Below are 11,058 nucleotides of genomic sequence, written 5' to 3' on the forward strand. Positions count from 1 at the left end.
TCTGACAACCTCAACATCATCTAGCTTCTGACTGAACGGAACATGTACTGAAATAACGCTCGCTAGAAAAGCTTGGCAGTCTCACTTCATAAGTTTCCTCGCACAGATGCAGGAGATGATGTGCGGCATTTGCTTGTTTCTTGCTGCCTCAAAGACAAAAGATTTCTCACTGGACGGTCTAATAGATACTGACCTCTGCCGAAAATCTATTGAAGCTCCATTCAACGATAGCCAATCAATGCTAAGAATGATGTCGAACTCAAGCATCGGGAGTACAATGAGATCTGCCTGAACCACATTCTTCAGTAAACGAAGCTACAGATTCTTTACTATACTCGTAGTAACCATCTGATCACCAGAAGGAATAGAAACTCTAAAGCTCAAATTCAAATCCTATGGTATGATTTTCAGTCTTTTGACAAACGTATCAGATATGAATGAGTGTGTAGCTCCTGAATCTAGCAACGCACAGGTAACTACACCTGAAATAAATATCCTTCTTGCGACAAATATACCTACAAATCCATTTGATTCGAAAAGTTAAAGGATTCCTATCATTAATAACCCAAAATTCTCAAAAATTTCCTCACTTAACCCTTAGTAAATCTTGAAATTACACAATCTGCCCAAAAATAATTTTCAAAAACTGCATTTCAGCCCTTGCTTTCTCGAAATTCTTTCATTTTGGGGCCTCAAGTCTCGAAATTTGCATTATTTCCCCAACTAAAATTTGAATTTAAACAATTCAGATCCTAACCTCTTTAAATTTACTGTTTTGATCCTAAAATTCTTGAATTTACGAAAACAACCCCTGATTTTCTAGAATTCGCAAAAAAAACCTGAAATTCTCAAACTTTGAACTTTCGAAAATCTCATATTTTCACTTGGAACTTTCGGTCATCTCAATTTCAGTCCCTGGACTTCTTAAAATTACATATTAGCCCTAAATTTCTCGGCCTTGAGCCATTAAACCCTTGAGCTCTCGCTTTTTTTACATTTTAGTCCCTATAGTTTTCGATTTATGCCATGCAATCCTCATACTCTCGTTTTCTTCATTTTCAAGTCCCTTAATTCTTAAATTGATTCAATTCATTCCTTAAATCTAACTTAAGTAGAGCATGCAACCTATTTTCTTCTAGGTTCCTTATTATCCTAATCAATTCCACTAACCAAATTATCATTTCATGCAATAAAAGCAACGTAAAAACATTAAACAACTAGGTTACCAATGATCAAAGTCGTGTCTGACTCTGACTCTATCTCCTCAGCATGCATGACATATGATAAGCGCAAGAATTGCACTTAATTTATATGAGAAATGGGTCGGTGTTACCTGAAAACTCCTTCGGACCAAGCCTCCTGAACTGATCATACACATCATGTTGTAGCCTCGGAGCCTACTACTCAAAGAATCTTGCCATATGAAAAGTACAAAAATTACACTTAATTTATATGAGAATCTATTTGAATTATTTTCGGACAAAATTATGCTTGATATTTATTGTTTTTGTGTCGAGTAGGAGATAAAAAAAAAAAAAAAACTATTGGATGGTTGAGGGTAATTAAAGGTGTTTTTGATCATGAAATGTTGGTGGACAAATGTCGCTGTGCCAAGGAAGAAGTGTCGCAACATTAAGACTTCAAAGGAGGAAAAGAAGCGCCTATGCACCATGACATTCAAACCACCAGTGCCGCAGCGCCACAAAGCAGTGCCTGAACCACCAAACAAGAAGTGCCTAGGTGCTAGTGCCTGCGCAAATCAACAAATGGGCTTTAACTCACGGGCTCGAAACGAGAATAAAAAAGAAAGATAGGGTTTTCAGAAGGAGGCAGCCGTTTTTGGAGAGGATACACGAGAAGAAGATCTGGCAGCTACTATAGTGATTCAACGCATAACTTACTGGTACAAACTTCTTATAATACAGAACTTTTGTTATCCTACAGAGTCAGAACTCAATGCCAACATAAACTCAAACTCAAACTCAAACTCGCAAGTTTACTATCAGGCACGACTGAATTTCTAAAAACGTAACTGCAAAATTTTAAAAAAATTTGACCAACAAAAATAGTTAAAAGGAGACAAACTGCATTTATGCCAGAAAAAATCGACAACTATCAGAATCGATAGATAGAGCGATAAAAACATCGTCATCTTCTTTATCAAGGCGTCTTAAACGAAAACGAAAATGAAATACACCGAGTCTCTCCTCTTCAACTAATTCTACACACAAATGTAAATTACATTTATTGCTACAACTTATTTGTACTACGTGTTTAGATACTCGGTCGTAATGGCCACGATCCACTTCGCAGGTTCCACAAGCATAGCAGCCACCACAGATGACCCTTAAAAATTATCATCAAGCACCTTAGAAAACAGTATTCCTTGAACAAACTCACATCTCTTCGTCTTCTCCTCCTTATCTTTGATCGACAACGGAGGTTCTTGGACCTTTCTGCAAACAGTAATCCAATCAATATCATCATTACTTGTACTTCCATTTTTAATCACTCTCCAAAAATACTATATTATTAAGTTATGCATTCCAAAAATACTTCTGTATTCACCATCCTAAAAAAACAATAAACACTTGCAATCACAGTATCACAAACGTTTTACGATGAATTTGATATTATTCATCACGCAAAAAAAAACTTGCATGATTTGATTGCTAAGTCAGATTCCGCCTACTTAAGTAAATGAAACTACACATGTACTTTATTCCTCAAAGTACTTCAAAAAAAAATCTGCAGAAAACAATTCCCAGAAAAATAGGAAATAAAACCCAACAAACTTTAAACTACTCAATGAAGCAGTAGCAATATCGACAATCACATTTTAACTACTTTAACCATATACAGCGGGTAAATGAGACCACGACATATATTTTCATCTTCAAGGCTGCAGATTATTGCTAGAGTGCAATAAAAACATTGTTGGAAAAAGGTATACTCCAATGCACCATTTGAAGTTGCACATTATTATTCCATTGATAATTTATCTCATCCAATCTCATGTTTACTTGGTCATATTATTTATCCATCTACTAATTATTTATCTTATATCAATCCAATCATTAATTATTTATCAAACATCAATCTAATCATTGAATTTAAATTATAATATTATCCTTAATAAATAACATTGTTGATATTTTATTAATTATTAAAATGATAATTTATCATCTTATCTCAAATTTAATCAATAAAACTAAACAAACTATTATTTATCAAACAAACCAAATACTATATTAACTATTTTTTTTTATTTTATTATTATATTAGATTATTTATCTCCAAATTATTTTCTTATATTTAATTTCAAACAGTGCCCACAATCATTTCAAAGATCCTGGAAATTTTAAAGGATCTACAAGCTCCATGCCTCTGAGATCTTTTGTATGGTGCCGATACCAATGATGGGGGGCAGGTGGATCTGGTTATTATTTTGTTCCGAATTTGATAAATCAGAGTATTTACACATGATGCATTTGACTCTGTTTTCCGCCATCAGGTGTCCGATTATTAAGCTTGGCGTTAGTGAGTAGCCGAACTGACCAGTAGCCCCATTAAGGAGGACAAAAGGATTTAGCAATTTCAAATTCTTCATCCATGTTGAGTTTCATTTATATGAAATAGCACATCGTTTAACTAGCTAATAAAATCAGGCACTACAACAGAGATAATCATTAACTTCTGTGGTAGAGATAAGATGAGCAAACCAAATGCTTAACTTTTTTCGAAGTACTCTAGTTTAGTCATCCAGATAATGACTAAATCTGTATTCAAGTCTCGAGAATTGTAGGAGAACAACTATTAAATTTCTGGAGGAAGGTGCCGCAAGAACGAATATGCATCAAGAAATCAGTATCCGTACCAACCACTAATTTCAAATGCCCATTAAATTTCACGGAGGTTACTATGAGGTCAGAACAAAATCAGGTAAATTTCAGAAACTCGATCATCAAAGTCTTGCAAAAACTATTGAGTTAACATAGCCCTACTTCAACGTTAAATTGGATTTTGAACCATTCTATAAAGTAAGAACTTAATCGATAAATATTAATCTCAATCGACTGGCTCTAGTCTAAACTAGTTAATAAACTTTCCAAACAAAACCAGCACTCGGAAGGAAGATGGTTGAAAACAGCCTAAAGAGCTCCGGGTATCTTAAGAATATCTTTTCATGGAGCCAAATAACACCATTAGAAATCATTTATGTTGAATCACATTTCCCCAAATTAGAGGGAGAAGGAAAGACTAAAAATCGTAAAGTGGTATGGATATAAAAGTGGATCAGATCATTTCTGCAAACACAAATAACTAAATGACTGAAAGGAGATATCCAAGTTCAATGCTCAACAACATCAAGAATATAATATTCTTAAAAGGCTATTCAAAATACTTCAGCAATTTGCCATAAGGTTAATTACTAAATGCCACATAATGACACGGAGTCAGAATGAACTGAAATATTACCTTTCTGAAATGCCATCAGTTGTGCTTTTTTCAACTGATACTGACACAGTTGATGTGTTAGATGGAACACTTTCAAAATCTTGAACCATTGGCAGAATAAATGACGACAATAGTGGATCTGGGGCTGCATTGCTAGAAGAAACTGAGGAGGCCGACCCTCCAAAAAGGGACTGCAAATTACCTTCTTTCAATTCCCTCCTCAACAAAGAAAGGGTTGAATAGGAACCAGATTTTCTCGATTTCCTCTTGCGCTGCATGTGATCTCCCGTCAAGGAAATGAAGGTAGATGATCATGTTAACATAAAATATTCAATTCAAACGAAAATATCAGTTGATCTTATTCTAATTGCAACACTTCCCGATATTCGAGGAGTCAACGCCACGATTTTTTTCATATAGTTGTCATGCAAAGAATAACATAAATCTGAAGTGGCAAGATGGATAATGAGCTCATGTAAATAAAATATTTGCAGAATAAAAAAAAGAGAAATCACATAGATGCAATTTGAGGGGTGGGAAAAAAACTACTTGGAAAACATGAAGATAATATAAGAAATAGCAAAGTAAAAGAAAGGATATCTTAAAGATATTTCCATGTTGCAAGGTTATATGGGCTACCATGTCAACACCAACCCTCACAGAGCAAACTGGACACACCTGCAGAAAGAATACTTCTATTAACATAACTTCACACACAAACATCCGAATGATTATCATTTAATATTATATTTTTGGCAAACAAAAGAACGTAAACAACAAATGCTCAAGGGACATTTTCTTCTCAAATAGTTCCATCTAATGATAGCCCAAGGAAACAAAATCTTTCGAGCAGTAGCGTGCTAAAGATAAACATAAATATTGGTATGGTTCCTCAATTATGAGCACATGACATAATATATGCATATCATGAAACAGGTCTGATTAATTATCTTCCAAAACTTGTGAAAAATGCTAAAAAAATTATCATTAAATAAGAGCTAGCTAGTTGAGTATCAGGAAAGCATTGCATACAAGTGTAGCAGGAACTTTGTACTAATGGGTATGACTTAAAAATTTTAGATTGTACTCGTAGAGTAATCAGAAAAAAACAAAAGAAAAGGTTACCCCATTGTTGGTCTCCACAGGATGCTCATCATCAATATGGCAACAGAGTCCCACAATGTCGAAATATTCTGAACAGAAAGGGCAAATGTACTCTTCCCTTGTATCATCCTCCACCTCGAGTTCCTCGAAACCCATAAGCATTTCTGCATCAAAATTATCCCACTTCAGCCCTGCCATAACATCCAAACACATAGAAATCCCATCAGAAATCAATGTAAATGTAAACAAAGATTCAGTAGTAAAACAATCCCATATAAGAAACTCTCTTAGGTTATAATGCAAAGCCATGAGCAGGAACAATCTTTAAAATTCAACTTTCAGAGGATAACATTCAATAGAAAATGTTAACGAGCCCCGAGTAAAGCCAGTTTTCACTTTTCAACACAAACATGGGATGCACAAAAAACCTTACTGAACACGAGGGGTTCAATTGATTTGAATCCAATACTCAAACAGAGAGCTAACTTTTCAAAGGATAATTTATTCAATCACAAACCCTAATTAAAATCATTCCATTTTATACTCCGTACACACTACCTTAGAACCTAAATCATTACAAAAAATGCAACCTTTCACCTAAATCTACATCAAATTAACAAATTCAAAGAAACCCAGATGGAAATTAAAAGTTCCAGAAAAAAGTGAAACAATAAAACCAAGCACTAACCAGATCGAGATTGAAGAGCTGATTTATAGCTCTTGGTGGCAGAAGTCAGACGAGCAGCCCAAGAATTAGAATCCATGGCTTTCCTGTTTCAACTTAAAACACAGAGTGAAAATGGTTCTGAAAATCCGAGCTCTTTTCCTATCAAGAGCTGATTGAAAGCGATCAACAGTAGCCTGATTTGCGAAACTTTTGGGCCACAAAATTCTTAATTTGGGTAATTTCTGGAGAAGGGAACGAGTTTCGATGATGGATTAGCGAACGAGTGAAACTGGTGAGGGCTGGCTAGGCTTGGTGAGCAATTGACACCTTCCAGGAAGAAGAAATATAAGCTAATTTCTACGGTACTTTTAGGACAGTGAATTGGGTTTGTTGACGCGTGCAGGTACTGCCGTTCACGAACGCAGATGGTTGATTTTTTTTTTTTTTTTTTTTTTTTTTTTTTTTTTTTTTTTTNATTAGTTTTTTTTTTGTATTTTCATGAAAAATTAGAGGCTGAATTTTTTTAAAAAAAAAAACTAGAGGCTGAATTTTTTTTAAAATAGAGGCTGAATTTTGAAAAGTAGAAGTTTGATCTTAAAAATGTTTGTTATTTGATAAGTTTGATGTGTTTTGGTATTACTTTGTAAAGTAAATCATAATACTCGTATTATTTTGTAAAGTAAATATGTTGATATGATCATTTTTGATATGCTATTGATCATCGTTGAATTGACACGCGTCTACTAAAAGTATATTTTTGATATATTTTACCACATCCATTAGATGAGTGTCACTTCAACGATGAGCACTGAGATAGACACGGTTGATCAGCGTCATAATAAAACTGTTGGTATGATTATTGAATTTGAATGCATATCATGGTAGCAAAAAGCAATTTGATATGCTCGAGGTTAATATGGTAATAGTGTCCTGTTAAGATTGAGAACTGGATTTAATTCAACTCCAAAAGCTAGCTCAATGATAGAAACTTGTCCAACTTCATATATGCAACTCACAGGGATTTTATCTAACCGATGTGAGACGACTAACGCACACTCTCATGCCCTGAAATGAATATCTGGAGCGTGAAGTTTACAAGACAACAGGTGACCCAATTATGGGCAGTACAACCATAGTTTTTAAACTTTACGCTCCAGATGTTAATTCTTAGGTGTGAGAGTGTGTGTTAGATATCTCACATCGATTGAATTAAGTCATTGAAAATTGTATATATAGACTTAGACAATCTCACCCCTTTGAGCTAACTTTTGGACTTGATTTAGATTCAAGTCTCGATCTTAATATGTTCTTTTAGCACATGTTCATTTAAATTCAAATTGATGTTACATATTTTTTTATATATTAAAAAATATAAATATTATATTAAAATTTAAAAGGCTTTTAGATTTTTAAAAAAAATTTATAATCAAATAATTATTATTATAAAAATATGATAATATTCTGTCATTTTAATTAAATTATTTTTTCAATATTTTTTTTATCATGAGTGAATGTTAAAAAAATAGCAAATAAATATTTTAGCATTTGTTGTATCAATTAAATTTTGATGATTTAAAAAACTAGACCAAATTGAACTGATAATGAGCTAAACTGACTGAACTCAACATGAGATAAACTAAAAATATTATAAGACTAAATCTGTTTGAAGCCTAAATAATATCAAAGTCTACCAAATTGATAGCTAAGTACCAAATGAATTAAAAGATGATTGCGTAAATAAAGAAACATTATCTGAAGAATCAGTTAGACTACTCAGAGTTACAAAGATGAATTATTAGATCAAGTCTTCCTTACCAAAAGTCTATAATTTGTCAGAAATCCACGAGCATTACCTACAGCGTACGAATTGTAAGAAAGGACAGTCACATGAAAAAGACGAGATTAACGGCTACCATATTTGGAACATATATAATATATGATTTTAATTACCGTTGAATTCAAGTCTATAAATAGAAGAACTTGTAAATCGTTTAGGCTATCTGGAATCATCTCATAAATTAAAGTATTCAAGCTTTCAATAGCCCAACTGCTTTCAAAATTTCTTAACACACGCTTTATTATTATATAAGACCATTGAGGATCAATTTGTACTTATTATTTTCATTTTGAAATACTTGTAAACTTATAGTTAGTGTAATGTTTAATGTTGTTTAAATAAGTAAGCTAAACTAGGACTTTCGGTTAGGTAGTGATAAAGCCCTACTAAATCGAGTTGTTACAAAGGTTGTAGTCTCCAAATATTTCTAGTAAACATCATTCCCACAAGGAAGAATGAGTGATGTAGGAGCTATTCAAATTTTCAAACATCCATAAACATCTTTGTGTTATTTACATTTCAGTCGACTTACCTTTGATAACCTAATTGTTTTTCTTACCTAGCCAATTTTTTAGTGTTCAATCTTTCAGTTTAGCTCTTTTTGCACAAAACTTATCTGATTAGCCAACTGACATTGACTTGGAGAAAATTACTAAATTTAGAGTTGTTAACCCAATCGAATTTTTGGACAAACTAGTGTGATTGTTTATTCAACCCTCCTTTTAACCAATCACCTTATCCTTACAAGTAGTATCAGAGAGAAAGGTTAATTCTCGGTGATGAAACTATCAAGATAATGGTCTCCTTCAGTAAAATCTCTATGTTTTCCAAAGAGCATTTTGATAACTGGAAAATCAGAATACATGCTCACTTAGCCGCACAGAACGATGATATGTTGTACAGATGATATTCTGATTTACTCGAAGAGCAGAGAGGAACACAGTCAGCACTTCAGGACGACTCTACAAATATTGCAAGATAAAAAGTTATTCGCTAAGTTCAGCAAGTGGGAGTTTTGGATCGAGAGAGTGGAGTTCTTAGGTCACATTATTTCTAGAGATGGAGTTGAGGTCTATCCCAGCAAGGTCGAGGTAGTTAGAGAATGTCCAGTACCTAAGAGAGTAACTGAAATCCGTAGTTTCTTAGGTCTTGCTGACTATTACCGGAAGTTCACTAAGTGTTTCTCTTCTATTACGGTACCCTTGACCATCTTGACGAAGAAAAATGCGAAGCTTATTTAGGAACCGGATTGCCAAGAGAGCTTCGATAAGCTGAAGCAAGCATTGACTTCAGAGCCAGTTCTATCGATGTCATCATGGCAAGGAGAGTATGTTCTTTATACAGACGCTTCGAAGCTTGGTTTAGGTGCAGTTCTGATGCAGAATGACCGAGTGATAGCTTATGCGTCTAGACAGTTAAAGGCTTGTGACAAGGATTACCTGACTCATGACCTCGAGCTTGCAGCAGTAGTATTTGCATTGAATATTTGGAGACATTATTTATAGGGGGAGAAGTGCAAGATTTTCATTTATCATAAAAGTTTGAAGTACTTCTTCACCCAAAAAGAGATGAATATGAGGCAACGAAGATGGTTAGAGTTGGTGAAGGACTACGACTACGATATTAGCTACCATCCGGGGAAGGCTAATATAGTCGTGGATGCTTTGAGTAGAAAAACAGCAGTTATTATTCAATTATCAGTTCAGAGGCCATTGCAGGCAGAGATCCAGCTATTCGAGCTTACGGTGTATGCTCAGAGTGAGGCCCCTAATCTTTCTGCTATGGCAGTTCGGTCGACTTTGAGAGTTAGAATCCGTGAAGGTCATACTACTGATGAGAAATTGCAAAAATGTAGATTGAGGGATGGATCTAAAGGCCGGAAGCTGTATTCCGAGGAGGATGACATAGTTGGATATCGAGATCGACTATGGGTTCCTATTGGCGATTCACTGAGAGAGGTTATTATGAAAGAAGCTCATAATATTCTGTACTCCATTCATTCTGAAAATACGAAAATGTATAAATATTTGCAGACGTTGTATTGGTGGTCGGGCATGAAGTGAGACATCTTGCGTTTTGTGTCCAAGTGTTTGACATGCTAGCAAGTTAAGGCGGAGCATCAGAGGCCGGCAGTGAAGCTAAAGCCACTTCCTATTTCCGAGTTGAAATGAGAAAATGTTATTATGGATTTTGTAGTGGGATTGCCAAGGACTGTCAAGAGATTCAATGTCATTTGGATTATAGTTGATCGTCTTACAAAATCAGCGTACTTTATACCTATTAAGACGACATTCACCATGACTCAATATGCAAAGCTGTACATCCGAGAAATAGTCAGACTTCACGGAATTCCAGTGTCTATTGTTTTTTAGAGAGATCTGAGGTTCACATCGTCCTTCTGGAAGAGTCTGCATTCAGCGATAAGAACAAAGTTGTTGTTCATTACAGCGTTTCATCATCAAACCGATGTTCAGTCCGAAAGGGTGATTCAAATTTTGGAAGATCTACTCCGAGCTTGTATGTTCGATTTCCAAAGAAGTTGGGAACCGAAGTTACCTCTTGTGAAGTTCATCTATAACAATAGCTGCCAGTCGGCTATAGGTATGGTTCTTTACGAGGCACTTAATGTGAGGAAGTTTAGATCACCGATACATTGGGATGAGGTTGGCAAAAGAGGAGAATTCGGTCCGGACTTGATCAAGCAGACAGCTGAGCTAGTAGCCAAAATCCAAGATAGGATGAAGAATACTCAAATCCGACAGAAAACGCCGTTAAGTGACGAAGAGAGTTAGAGTTTGCAATAGGTGATCACATGTTTGTGAAAGTAACACCTATGAAGGGTGTTATGAGATTTGGCAAGACAGACAAACTCAGTCCGAGGTTCATAGGACCGTTTGAGATTTTAGATAAGATTGAGACATTAGCTTATAGAGTGGGTTTGCCACCGATGCTAGCTGGAGTGCATAATGTGTTCCATATCTCGATGCTGCGA

At 35.0% G+C, this 11,058-nt stretch overlaps 2 protein-coding genes across 2 annotated transcripts; one reads left to right on the forward strand and one right to left on the reverse strand.

The window, feature by feature from the left end:
* Positions 1–2,089: 2,089 nt before the first annotated feature.
* LOC140988084 (protein DEHYDRATION-INDUCED 19 homolog 3-like) lies at positions 2,090–6,589 on the reverse strand. Its single transcript, XM_073456989.1, has 5 exons — positions 6,251–6,589; positions 5,584–5,753; positions 5,057–5,136; positions 4,480–4,734; positions 2,090–2,456 (listed from the first exon to the last, which is right to left on the reverse strand). The coding sequence occupies exons 1-5, from the start codon at positions 6,324–6,326 to the stop codon at positions 2,348–2,350; spliced, it is 690 nt and encodes a 229-aa protein (XP_073313090.1). The 5' UTR covers positions 6,327–6,589; the 3' UTR covers positions 2,090–2,347.
* A 3,045-nt stretch (positions 6,590–9,634) lies between these two features.
* LOC140988291 (uncharacterized) lies at positions 9,635–10,858 on the forward strand. The gene is made up of 2 exons (XM_073457322.1): positions 9,635–10,024; positions 10,439–10,858. The coding sequence occupies exons 1-2, from the start codon at positions 9,635–9,637 to the stop codon at positions 10,856–10,858; spliced, it is 810 nt and encodes a 269-aa protein (XP_073313423.1).
* The last annotated feature ends 200 nt before the right edge of the window (positions 10,859–11,058 follow it).

Source organism: Primulina huaijiensis, chromosome 11 (genome assembly GCF_012295235.1).
Source record: "Primulina huaijiensis isolate GDHJ02 chromosome 11, ASM1229523v2, whole genome shotgun sequence".
In the NCBI taxonomy this organism is placed as follows: domain Eukaryota; kingdom Viridiplantae; phylum Streptophyta; class Magnoliopsida; order Lamiales; family Gesneriaceae; genus Primulina; species Primulina huaijiensis.